The sequence below is a fragment of the Xenia sp. Carnegie-2017 genome, unplaced genomic scaffold, assembly GCF_021976095.1.
Source record: "Xenia sp. Carnegie-2017 unplaced genomic scaffold, XeniaSp_v1 HiC_scaffold_19, whole genome shotgun sequence".
Taxonomy (NCBI): Eukaryota; Metazoa; Cnidaria; class Anthozoa; order Malacalcyonacea; family Xeniidae; genus Xenia; species Xenia sp. Carnegie-2017.
Window position 1 is genome coordinate 2,396,039 of NW_025813481.1, and position 14,221 is coordinate 2,410,259.

The following is a 14,221-nucleotide window of genomic DNA, read 5'->3' on the forward strand; positions in this document are numbered from 1 at the left end:
TTAAGCAATCGTCTCAGGACCTGAAAAAATCAGGTGTATGAAGTTAATCGTCAAAAATCTACGATAATCATTTTATGCACGCCAAATGAGGGCGTTTTTTTTTACAAATTATTGTCGAAACAAAAATATTTATCATAACAGTAGCAAAGTAGCTACATCTTAGGGGAAAGCTTATTATTCAAAAATTCTAAAAATTATGATTACATAACAAAACAACAAAATGACAAAAAATTTGTCACAGCAACAAGGTAGCTATAACAAGGTATAGAAAAGACTACTATCGTTAAGTTTCATCTTTATAAACTTCATTTAAAACATATTAAGTGCAATGGTTTACTTACATCAATTATGATGAAGCTATCACAATCAAGGACACCTTAAACTCAGTAAGGCAATGGTGTCTTTGTCAATGTGAACGTAATTGGAAGTTACTTTTTTCCGTACAAATCTCTACCAAGAAATTTAAAAGCATAAATCAAAACACAATCCGCTTATAGTAATCACAGCAAATGGAAGTTTTATAGTATAACTGTCTAATGTTTGTAATTAACCATTGATTACAGTCGACTAGATTTAAAAAAAACACAGGAGATTCTAAATTTGGACAACCGAATCAAACAAGGAGCTACCATGCAACACCTAATGAGAAGAAAAAAACCTTAAGGGTGTTGGCATGTAAGATATACAGTATTAGAATTTAGAATAATCCGTTCATCTAAATGCAAGAATTCATTGAAAAATGTGATATTACGCGTGTCAATGACACACTTAATTGCATAACTATTTAAGATGCAACTATTTAAAATAAAAAGAAAAAGATCTTTGTTCATTCGATGCTAGCGATACCGAGAATTTGTCTATTTTTATTTTCCTATTATCATTCTAATCGAATTTTTCCTGGTAAATCCTCAAATGGTAAATGATATTACGCGTGTCAATGACACACTTCATTGCATAACTATTTAAGATGCAACTATTTAAAATAAAAAGAAAAAGATCTTTGTTCATTCGATGCTAGCGATACCGAGAATTTGTCTATTTTTACTTTCCTATTATCATTCTAAACGAATTCTTCCAGGTAAATGTTCAACTTATTTTTTGTTAACTGTAACTAATAAGAGACTGAAAGATATGTGTTAAAAACAGAAATTGGGGATTTGTACATGGAATTAAAGACTGTTACGCTCAAAAAAACTAAATTGAATATGTGAAGTCTTTTGTTTTGTATAAAGGTAATAACAAAATGTTAAGAGTTTTTCATTTCGGCATTGGAAGTTAGATTTAATCGCCAAGAGACTGACTTTCTATCTTATAGAAAAATCCAATACAAACTATTGGCGATTGAATCAAACGCCTGACGCGTGAAATGTTTTTAAAATGGTTATTAGGTATTGAAAGAATTCACAAATGCAATCTAGAATAGCAACGTGTAGTTTTTATCCAGTAAAGAACATGTCACAGCTATGTTCGTAAAAATTCTTTCACCTTTAAAAGTTTCAACAACCTCCTCTTCTTCACCGTTTTTGCTTCCGTCTGACAGCACGAATGCCTTCTTCTGCAGCTCGTGACCTTGAGAGAAATAAATATTTCTTTTACAATGTAGCATTTCAAATTGAAAAGATCATAGCTGGAAAAACATGCTTTATGGAGATTTCTCCAAGCAGATTTCGTAAATGACTGCATTTCAGTATGCTCACAATCGTAAAGTTGAAATGTGTTTGAAAAAAGTATCGTCTACAAATAAACAGTTATTACAAATAAACATTAATTCCAATAAATCTTGCGTAAATCTACCAATAGCAAAAAACAAATTGTTTATGAATGGACTGTTTCTTAAATTATTCAACTAGAATTTTCTTTATATCATACTTGATGATGGCTTGGGCAGCAAGAAAAAATCCTTACTTTATCGTTTCTGTCATCATTTTGTTGACCTTGTAACTGCTCATGAAAAAACTTCGGACATTCTGTGAATTTGACAAAATGCATTAACAAAAATAGGTACGCTTTGCGTACATGTGGGAAGCCTGTAAAACAGGAGACACAAAAAGATTGAAACAAGTGGAGTTGCAGTCACTTTAACACAGGATAAGAACTTTCTAGTATGCATAAATTTAACAATTCGCAATTGTTATGCGACCATCCGGCAGTTGCGATGAAATATGAGTTATGTTTGATTCCATTTATCTATGCTTCAAGAAATGGTATTTAAATTCTGTTTAAACAATATTACTATTTTGAAACAATGAATTCATTGATTGACAACTTGTTTTATCATGATACTTTGAACTCCTGATAGTAACAACAGAATTGTCATTATTTGTAGGGGATTGAAAAAAGGTTTGAACTTTTTGTAAATAAGAAATATGATAAAAAGGCAGTGCATAGAGTGTCATCACAGACATGATATTTGCCACTCTCTTATTTTGCATAGCCTAATTTCTTGGACAAATACAATAACTCACCTTCAATGTTGTAAACAGACAGGGAGACCTCTACCAGAAAATTGTACAGCTCAATATTAGTGCAAACTAGATAGACAGTAATAAGTAATTGTAAACAAACATTAAAAATACTCATTGCAGATACATTTTCATTCAGTGACTGTATCCAAATTATGAAAAAATTCACATGAATTTAGCATAATAATAATGGAATCCAACAATTATATACTTTTTGGAGCCCAATTGCAGATATTTGAGGTGTTTTTTGATTGCATAACAAAATAATGTGTTAATGAAAACTATTAGTAAGAAATAGCTTTAGGTGCACTTATGTAAGGAATTCTCTTTTCAATAATACAAAAATCAGGTGCACCTTTACGTGAAAATACGATCTTTGGCCAACTCTGGCCAGCAAGGGTGCGAATTTTTCCAAAGTATTTTTTCACAACAGAGGAATGTCTTCAGGAGAATAGGCCTATATTAAATAAGCAAATACTTGATTTAATAAAGTTAGATATAATTACTGGTAAACAAAATAATAGCACATAATAAATGCTTAAAATTTCTCAACTAAATAAGTCTTCATTTTCAACATATTACAAGTGCTTGATACCTTCATATCGATCACCAACAATTTACACATAAATTCATTCACTTTTCCTTGAGCTTCAAAGAAATAATCACAAACAATCCTAAAACACTTGTCCAATGTTTTTCCAGAAATATGTCCCACATTTACCCATGACATTGTTTTTATCTAACCTCGGACATTCATTTACTAGACTTTTTAATGTCATGGCATTTTTCATTTTATCTTAGTATAATTGCATTAATCATGTCAGGTGATACCACAAATAAAAATAAGCCTTCACTTTGTAGCCCTTGTTCAAGCTTTCATTTAATATTATACTGCAACTTATCTCACTATATCTCATTCAAATTTAATTATAAATTACATACTTGAATAATTACAAGCTAATATGCACAAAATCAACAAAAGAGCCTGAAGGGGAAATTTTATCTATAACCATTAACCAATACCTGCAAAAACTATTTTCATTTAAGTTCATTTTGTAAATATTTATATTTTTGCTAACATTTAATAACGATGTTTTCATTTAAAAAAAAAATTCAAAACATTCATCTTACTTGTCCCCAGTTACTTTCTTCAATCAATAATAAAACTTATTATTTTTCCATGGCCTGATGTCTTTTGAACAGCCACAAACGTCTGCCATCCACAGCAATCAAACACAAGTTCCTAAACTGCATAAATGATCGGTGCAAACTAACAAACCAACAAGGGCCTAGAGAGGAAATTTGATCTATAAAAAACATTAACCCATATATATCCATCATATATCTCATATCTACTCACACTGAAGCGTTGATGATAAACAAACTGTGAATCATTGTGATATCTACATATACTAAACCCATAATAATATATTTCTCCTTTACTTAACTAACTTTTATCGTTATTAAACTATTTTCATGTGAGTTCATTTCGTAAGTATTTATTAATTTTATTTATATTATTGCTAGACAATATTAATGACGATGTTTCCATTTAAAAAAATAAAATTCATGTTACTAGAACATAAATTTTCAAGAAGCAATTAGAATTAGAAAACTTATCAACATTTCTGTTATTTTCATGAACGACACTAACCAGTGTCGTGCCATGCTGCTAGAGTTGATTTGTTGAATAACTTGCATACGTTAAATAACATAGTATTTACTGTCGGAAAGACTAAGTCATATTGCTAACGAAAAGTTAATAAAAACAAACAAGAAAAAAGTTATTTTGTATAGTTCATGTATCGTTACAACATGTTTGCTGACCAATGATTAAACAAAAAACCAAAAATCATACAAGGTTTATTTATAATTATGAAATAGACAAACAAAATGAATTAAAAATAATTTAAACGCTAAATGTACTTAGCATCAAAATTCTTCACGAACGAAAATGGACGACTGTTTCTAATATTCTCGTTTCTCTTATAGCGAAAAAACAGGATGTAAGATATGTAAGATTTTCATTTATGTTATATGGTTAGTTCTTTACTAAGTGAAAGTTTCATATATTCATAATTATTGGATTACTACATCATCAATAAGGAGTTAGTACCTCGTAAATGCTTTAAAATAACTGTTACTACACGACAGCCATCAAGGAATGCATAAGGACTGGGGAAACATGATTGATCTTGTTTATATAAATGACCAAACTTTTACAAAGACACTCAATCGAGACTTGTATATTGTTAATTTTTGGAGAATTAAAAAGAAAATGTAAAAGTTAGTTCCAATAAAAATAACTATGACTGATGTCATGGGAAGTTTTTCAAGGGAAATGTTGTCGTGGAAGGTTTTTTCGTCATCTGTAAAATATTGACCAACGTTAAGATTCAGTTCATTCAAAGCTATGTCCAATTTCAAGCAGATGAGGTAAGCTTCATCGTCGTCAGGAGTCCCCAGGATGAACTGATGGAATCACACGTCAAACAAAAAGTGCACTTCGAATATAAATTTGTTTGAGTTCTAGCACCAAAAAGTTGCATTCGAAATTTTATCTTTGGAGACTGCATAGAGAGATAATATAGTAACAAATCAAATGATAGTGTGCTATATCAATATATCAAGTCAAAAATAAGCCAAAACTCTTGAGCAAAATACCAAACTATATCTTACTACATGTTCACATCTCAAACACAGATGTAATGTGAGAAAGTTTGTTGCAAAAGACCTAAGGTAAACAATTCACGTAAGAGCTTAGCCCAAATATCTTATCTAAGTCATAAAGTTATTGGACCACAGACTTCCATCACTACAACGTATATAGTCATCTGACAAGTAACAAGCCAGAAACTTAAGTGTTATGCAGTACTCCACCTTGTGAGAGTTGCATACATGGTTATGATCTTCAGGTGAAAACACTGGGTCTTCTAAATGAAGAACAAGTATTGGGCAAGAGTAAATTTGTTGAAGAACGTGTAATATTATTTCACATTATTTCACTTGCAAAAAAAACAAGATCGTCATATACGAAACGTTGTCGCTTGCTACCTGTGGTAGCTTTGAAGCTTGTTTTTGTTTTTTTTTTTGGAGCAAAAGAGTTACATCCTCATAATTAATGCATAACTTCATCTTTCGAGAAATTTTGCTTTTTAATTGATTAAATTAAATAAGTGCAAACCATACAAATATTTATTTATAAATACATGACGGCAAAGTACTGAAATTAGTCATGTTGAATGGCAAATACTTAGTAAATGTTTTTATAGTAAGAGTAACTACATGACAATGTAAATGAATAAAAACGTGCAGTATGTAATATACATTTGTTTTGACTTACTCATGAAATCTAGATGTTTAAAAATCTACAGAGGAAAGTAAATAAATGAAGTTTTCGCTATAGGGGCTACATTAAGCAAAGAGTATTATTATCATTTTAATTGTTAGGTTTTGTCTTATACTACGAGGATTTGCACTTTGTTGAGACTCTTTAAATAAGCTCACTTAATTCTGACCTATAAACGAGAAAATGTATTAGACTGGGATAAGATTGTCTTGCACATATAAGCTGATTAACAATAAAAATATCGCTCCACCGGGTCATTTATATCAATACTCACCCCAATACTGATAGTCAGACAATTATGAAGAAGACGACGTAAGATTTTACTTACCTTCGTCAGGTTGATGCTCCAGGTTGCTTTCGTGATCTTTCGAAATATTCAGCGTTGTTAATATTCAGTCCATTCAAAGCCTTGTCCAATTTCAAGCAGATGTAACTTTTCCTTGGTCTGGAGGAATCAGATTCATAATCTTTAAATGCGGCAACAACATATGCAAACGGTTTCCAATTATTTTTTGTTTTAGAAAATACACTAAGGCTCCGGAGTCCCCGGAATCAATTGATTGGTTACTACTTTGAGCAAGTACCGCATTCTGGTAAACAATTTGATTCGAATTCGGGCTACGATACGTCCAATTCGGACGGCAAATATCGCCAAGTATTGCGTCTGCTGTTCGAACTTTGACATCATTTGGAAACTAACAAAATTTTTCATAAATCTCTTCGTTTGCTCCCTCCAACTCTAAATTGAGAGTCATCTGCCTATTTACATCAAGCTCCTGAAAATCTTCCTCCCTACCAATGACGATGTACATAATATCGACTTCTTCATTAGACACCACTCTCGTTTCATCCGGAACACGGACAATCGGTTGTCCGTTGTAAAAGTATTCCATGCTGTCTTCATTAATTGGGACAATATAAGATTCTTGGATTTCCACAAATTGGTCTCCGTCACTATACTGTTGTTGACGGTCATCCAAATAATTGACAACACCAGTATGAGCACAGGTCAAGGCATAGTACATACCATTCTTAAGGCAGAACATTGTCAATGTTCCAAAACTACCCTCGGTTCTTTCCGCTATAATTTTAGACAGCATTCGAAACTTTGCTTCTTTCAATGGTTTACATCGTAATTCGATGTATTTAGATACTTTCCATTTTAACTTTTCATCGATCTCATTTTTGAAAGCAGCCTCCGAATTTTCTTTCTCAAAATCAACTGTGACATACAAATGAGGAAACGGCATCTTCTCGTTTGGGCGAGCTATTCCATACTTCCCACTAAGCCACGAGCAACTTAAAATGGAGAAACGATAACTATATATTGTCTAAAAACTATTTTTCTTAATGTTCCAACATGCATAGGTCAACATACATAATCGATATCCCATGAAAGAAAAATTACCTTTGGAGAGCCTTGTGAACGTCAGCTTTAATATTCTTACTTTTGTCTAGAAGTTTAAGGAAGTTTTCGTCATGATTTGCTTCTAAATATCATAAAAATATAATTGATAACTTTGGTGAACCAACATTAACTACGATGAAACTTCCATAAGATAAGACATAAATAAGACTAAAAATTGACTAATCATATACATGGGATCATAAATTACTTTGCTCTGGATTTCTGGTTTTAGTCATGATACGCTAGACGCTTTTATACGCTATGACGTTAATCAGGTCATATTAATCTTATTCACAAGATTAAAGTGTTTTATTACGTTTTCGACATGGTATAAGAATGGCATTTACAGATTTTTTGCACGTAACATAAACATAAAATACCTTTTGCAGAGTTACTGGTTTCGGCCTCAATGTTTTCTTTTGAGGCGTCACGACAAAAAATTCCTATTTGCTCTTAAACAACAGGTACGATAAACAATTATATCAAATTTTTACCGTGTATACGATCATTCAATAAGTTAATTTAAAGTATTTAACCATCAATAACAAAAGAAAGTTTTAGAATAAAAAATATCTGTGGCAAATGAAACGTTTATTTTTCATTTTCCCCAAAACAATTAAATTAACATATGGTCATTGATATACTTCTATATGTCTTTTAGACTGACAGCTACCCTATTATATTGCAGTAAAGAGGTCATCAGGTAAAAATGAAGGTCTGTTAAACTAATTTCAGACAAAATACCTTCAATTAGTTCATTTGGCTTTAAGTGTTGCTTACTTTCTGGTCATTGTGGTAAATCTTCTGGTTGTTACTGCTGGGTTTTTGCTATTTCCAATTTGTTTTCTTGAAATTCTTCATGTTTCTCTACATTTACTTTCTTCTCTTTACGTAATAAAAGAGAAGAAAACAAATCTTACTTGGTCAATAAATACTATAAAAGTTTAACGTCTAATAATGATTTTTCCCACATCTATCATACTTTTCAACAACATCAAATTTCTAGTTAATGTAATAAATATACCGTTCGCTCTTGTCTTCCGTGGATCAGTTATGGATGTTTTTAATGTGTAAGATTCATTCTTCAAAATTCGACTCATACCAAAGTCAGCTATTAAAAATTTGCCCAGTGCGTCTCGGAAAACATTAGAAGGCTTTAAATCCAGATGAGAATAGGATATGGGTCGCTGTGAAGATGAGCTAAACCTTTTAAAATTTGTCTGAGAACTTTGGGAAGCGATTTTTGAAGATAAGCCAAACCATTTGATTCCGATTGCACAAAATCCTCCAGCGATTCTTCACACAGGTCGAGTATTAAATAAACATATTCTGATGTAATGTCTTTATCTAAGTAAAAATAATTCACAACATTATTCGATTTTTTTCGATGATGTCTTTGAAAATTTTCTTTTCTTGTTGTGTAAGCCCAATGCAGATATCACGAAGTATTCGTTTCACTGCTTTTCCATAGTCATCTTTTCCAGTCCAAGATAAACACGAGTTCCATCACTTCCTTTGCCGATGAAAATTCTCCGGAGAAAATTACACGCACATCACTTATATGTTCAACCTTGACTTTGGGATCTTGTCCATATTTAATCATTTTTAAAAACAATTGTTTATGTTTAGTTGATTCATTAACGCATTTCCACTGCAATTCTGAAATTGGAGTAAAAATATTACTTTTAAAGATTATCAAAACAAGAAAATCGATTAACTCCGCCATTGCCCAAATGATTTGGATAGTAATTGAAAGCACATCAACTTAATTACAACCATTTTATAAATCACTCATTAAAGCATTCAGTTCAGGTAAAGTATTATTGGTATAATGCATCCAGAGGCGAAACTAGAGCGCTAATTGGGGAGGGAAGGTGGTGGGTGAATAATAAACTGAATATTCAAACATTCAGCCCCGATGATTTCTTTTGAAATTAAAATTGGCCAACAAAAGAAATGTCTTTATTTCGAAATGTCGAAATGATATTATTTTTTTGTAAATATCTGCATTTTTGTGCGTAGTTTTTAGTTTCTTTTGTATTTCTTCAGACCCCCAAATAGAATTAAGTACTATCACTTCTTCATAAGACCAGGTTTCTCCGCATTTCGACACATTTCCTTAAATAATAAAATAGAGACTTTGTCGTGGTGACAAATCTGAAAATAGTTCTAAAGATAGCAAATACCATAGTGAATGGTAAAAGTAATATAATAAGTTGATAGTTCTTAAAAGAACTGTTTTAAGTAACGAGCACAAAACCAATAGTTCTAAATTAAACGACACGATGCATTACGGCAGACTACTCCTCAGATGTCAATGTCTCCTAAATGAAAATTTACAATTTCTCGATATTTATAATACCAAGAAAGAGTGTACGTCATCTCAAAAAGGGGAGATGATACTCAAAACAGAGATAAATTAAAAACATAATCCATTTTGTCGGCAGGGGACGGATTGGTTAACTTAATTAAAACAGCCTCCATGACGCGTAACTGAAAGAATGAAGGGCATTTCTTAAATGATTCTAAATGAACTCCTCTGAAGACAGTCTAAGCGTTCGCTTTATTAAACACTTTACTAAAGAAATCTTTCCTCTGTGTGAAGAAAAAGCGTCAAAGCATGTGTACAAACTCGTAAAAGTTGCCTTGCGATGAATGCTTGTAAGGAATTGACCATTGCGTTTACGGACAAGAACATCCAAAAACGCTCACTCACAATTTGATTCCTGTTCAGACGTATAATTTAAAGAAGGGTGAAGAGAACAGAGTTTATGTAAAAATAATAGGCGATTTTTGTCGTTACAAAAAAGGGAAAAGGTGTCGTCAACGTAACGTTTGTACCACAGCACTTCCAGAGGCCCAAACGAGGCAAACATCTTACACTCATAATAGCCAACAAAAATATTAGCAAGTACTGGTCCTAGTGCTCTTTACTTAAAACAGTTCTTTTAAGAACTATAAACTTATTATGTTACTTTTACCATTCATTATGGTATTTGCTATCTCTAGAACTATTTTAAAATATTTGCTTATAACTGTAAAATATTGCTGCAAGCAAACACAGCATAAACGAAACGCGTGATATGTGTGATCGCACGAAAAGCCTGGTTACTAAGCTAAAAACATCGCTACGTAGATGACACAATCACAGCACTACATGCAGACGAGATTGATGAATTTCACACTCATATCAACAAACAGAACAGCCACATACAATTTACCAAAGATGTCGAAGAAAACGGAACTCTTCCTTTTCTCGACTGTTTGGTAAAACACGATAATCAAAAACTACGAACAACAGTTTATCGCAAGCCAACACATACTGACCGACTACTAAACCAATCATCTTACAACCCTACATCACACAAAGCCACCACAATCAGAACATTAACAAGACGTGCAAAATCATATGTGATTCACCGGACGCTCTACAAAACGAAAACAACTATCTCAAACGTGTTTTTGACAAAAACAACTATAACTCTGACTTTATCAAACGCAAAACTTACAAACCCAACGAACCCGACGAAACGAACAACTCAGTGAAAACAGCAACGATACCTTACATCAAAGGTACGTCTAAGACTATCTTGCGTACTTTACGACCATACAACATACGTGTCGCACATAAACCAATCACAACGTTACGCCAAGTACTAACGAACATAAAGGACAAAGAACAACCCAACGAACGCCAAGGTGCAGTTTACAAAATAAACTGCTCCGACTGCCACGCCTCCTATATCGGGGAAACTGGCAGGAACTTAAAAAGAAAACTTACTAAACAACAACGAGCTACTAAGAAACAAGACAAAACTAATCACATTGCCGAACATCACCGAATCACAAAGCACTACATTGACTGGGACTCGGCAAAATGCATTACTTGCAGTACTGACTATAGAAAGGCTTACATTAGAAAGTTGGTATACCAACTTGAAACAAACACCCCTGAACAGATCACAGCAATTACCGGCACTTTACAAACGACTTATTCAAAATACAAACAAACGATCAACTAAAAACATTACACTTCACACTATTTCACAATGACAATACACAATTGACACCCACACATTACAACTAAAAATATCACACCTAAATCACACATCACAACTAAAAATAAAAATATTTCACTTCACACTAATTCACAATGATAATACACATTTCCTGTATACACAATACAATGACGTAAGAACCAGATAATAAATACGGCTAACCTGACGTTTACTCCCCATTTGACTCTGAAGATGACTACCGCTAAGGTTGTCGAAACGTCAGTCAACAACAACAAAAACAGTCCTTCTCAGGACTATACCAACCTGGACGATCTATATTTACAAACATGTAACGATACTCCCGGGTTCAAACCATTTACTTTAAGCTAAAAACATGTGATTAATCAAGATTGATCTGATTCTATTCGTGTTGCATGTTCACATTATCATGCGGACTAATCCGATTCGAGACTCTAAGACCACCTTTTGAGGTGGCCGAAATTATTTCTGATCGAATTCGTTTTCGCATCACTTCTAAGTGTTCACATTAGCTCTCGTACGGACTCTAATCGATTTCGAATTGATTTAAAGTGTTAGTTAGAATGGGCCCTAAAGTAGCACAAGTTTCTAAATTAAGAATTCAAATAGCAACATGCAAATCGTCAAAACAACTTATTAACAACCAATATATCATAAACCACTCGTTAAAACGAACAATGCTAGCAAGAGTGAAGCTTATTGCTGATAACTGATACAATGGAATACAATGCATCCTGTCTTCAGATTAGGGCAATCAAGCTTTTAAACAGGCAAATTCAGGTAAAATTATTACGACTAAGACCAACTTTTGCGAAAAAATTAAAGTTATTTTGTCGAAAATATGCATGTGCGTTAAAAAAGAAAGCGTATTCCACACTAAACATTTCTGTGACAAACAACCTGTTTTATACGTCGAATTTTACATGCGTCGAATGCATTTGAAACAAATGAAATTCAGATAAAATTCCTTATTAAATTTGTATGCAATCGACTCATGTAAAATGCGACGTAAAAAACAGGCTTTATGTAAATTTTCAATGATGAACTTCAAGTGCTAGCAATAAATCTATAGTTAATATACAAGGTGTATAGAAAATGATTGACTCTAGGAAAAAAGTTCTCGAAAAGTAGATGCACGCTAAATAACCAAAAACCTTTACTAATTTTAAGTATTTTAACGTTCTTTGACATAGCAGACACTTAAAATTCGGAGAGTGCAAGGTTTTTATATTGTTGTTAAAAATCCTTCAAAACAGACCTTTTGAAAAAAATTATCAAAAGAAAAACAGTTCTATCGTAATCTCAAACTTTTGACGCACGCGCTGAAAACATGGATTTTTGCGTTTTTGCATTTAATACCTTGCTTTATACAACAAATACACTTTCAAGAATTGGAGTTGATAATTTCATATTGTAATTTATGCAATTTCCCGATAATGCATAAATTGAGCTTGATATGATAGAACAAACTTTGTTTGAAATGCACAAACTCGAAGTAATCCAAGTTTTGAAGACATTGAGTTTGCCAGAGCGTGCACCAAATTACTTGAAACTTTAATAGGTTGTGCAACACAGTCCTTATTTTGAATATGGGTGATTAAATTACTCTTCCAATTATTAATTTTTGTGCACAGGGCGTGTTTTGAGGAACTGTTAAGAACAGATCATACCACAATTCCCCACTTTCAAGAAATGTTCCTCGCCAACGGAGGTATCAGGTTTTGGACAGCAGCAATTACCCATGTATAGAATCTACTAGTGGTTACAAGTCAACAGAAGATTCTTCTTTGTTACGTCAGTTGTATTGGCCAAATGTTAAAGTCATTCCATATTTAACTAAAGACAAAAAATCAACTTTGTCGTTAGAGTCTCTACTTCAAAAGCATACGAATACTCATTCATTGAAGTAAATGAAAACTTTCATTTAGAATTTTGAATACTTACTCTACTCGAGAATTTACATCTGACCCACACACACACACATGATGGAAGACTTAAGTTGGTATCATGTGAAGACATTATTAAAGTTCAAGAACAATCCTTTGCAGTATTTCTTAACATGTCATTGACGTAGCAAGACACATTTTTTTGGTGTTATTTGTTTAGAGATTTAACGTGAGTTATATTCATTAATAATAGCACAAAATTACTCAAGGTTTACAGCACCAAACCCTCCCCATCACCAATGACTTGGCTCTCACTATATTTGAGAATTTCATATTAAGTAGATGACATGTGAAAACATAACAATGCTCTAAAGGGGGTTCTAAAGTTTTGACACAATAAACACAATATAAACAGCTGTTTAAGTCGCAAACACGTTTTGTTTTTATCCGTTTACGTACAACAAAACAAATTTATAGATATTTTTGTCACGCCTTGCGCCAACGGACTTAAATCTTACAGCTGGAAAATTTGATATTTTAGCTTACAAAATGCATTTGGGATGAGCGTGCAGTCCCAGCATGTAGTATGGCAGATGAGAATTACATATGGGATTACACCTCGATTACACACGTGATACTCGTGGTTTCTACCATTGCTTTATCTGCTGCGTAGCAGTAGACTGCTTCATCAATAATTGGGGAGCCAATACTGATATATGTATGTTGTAATCTCAAGAAAACAATGGATTTCAAAGGAATTTAATACAGATTATAAATGAATATTGCCCTCCAATTATCGAGCTGACTACGCCTCTGCTACGTAACCATAGCCTGACATTGTGGATGGGTGATATGATACCATCCATTTGGGGACATCAAAACCAGATTTTCATACCAATTGCACTTTATTTGAAGAGTTTGTTACATTTCACAATATACTATACAACAATCGAATTCATCAAAACTTGCAATAAACATATTTGACTAAAGTATACAAGTTATTTTTATTTTTAACTTTGCTTGTCACATATTTTAGTGCATAAAGTTATACAACAAGGTGCATTAAATTTGATTACTCA

General features: G+C 32.7%; 1 protein-coding gene and 1 long non-coding RNA gene across 4 annotated transcripts; both read right to left on the reverse strand.

The window, feature by feature from the left end:
- Positions 1-153: 153 nt before the first annotated feature.
- LOC124438298 lies at positions 154-3,942 on the reverse strand. Of its 3 annotated transcripts, none has more exons than XR_006946043.1 (7): positions 3,823-3,942; positions 3,594-3,751; positions 2,818-2,919; positions 2,466-2,531; positions 1,906-1,967; positions 1,486-1,569; positions 154-450 (listed from the first exon to the last, which is right to left on the reverse strand). It is a non-coding gene; the product is annotated as an uncharacterized LOC124438298 (long non-coding RNA). The 3 variants fall into 3 exon arrangements; XR_006946044.1 differs by lacking the exon at positions 3,823-3,942 and adding an exon at positions 3,058-3,110 and having other exon boundaries at positions 3,594-3,816; XR_006946042.1 differs by lacking the exon at positions 3,823-3,942 and having other exon boundaries at positions 3,594-3,816.
- A 1,638-nt stretch (positions 3,943-5,580) lies between these two features.
- LOC124438297 lies at positions 5,581-7,295 on the reverse strand. The gene is made up of 3 exons (XM_046988355.1): positions 7,220-7,295; positions 6,140-7,110; positions 5,581-5,980 (listed from the first exon to the last, which is right to left on the reverse strand). Exon 2 carries the CDS (start codon positions 7,059-7,061, stop codon positions 6,507-6,509), a length of 555 nt encoding a protein of 184 aa, XP_046844311.1. The 5' UTR covers positions 7,062-7,110; positions 7,220-7,295; the 3' UTR covers positions 5,581-5,980; positions 6,140-6,506.
- Between the last annotated feature and the right edge of the window lie 6,926 nt (positions 7,296-14,221).

What these genes read in the sequence shown, in the direction of transcription:
- LOC124438297 (XM_046988355.1), bottom strand. Translation starts at nt 7,061, where the DNA reads ATGCCGTTTCCTCATTTGTATGTCACAGTTGATTTTGAGAAAGAAAAT.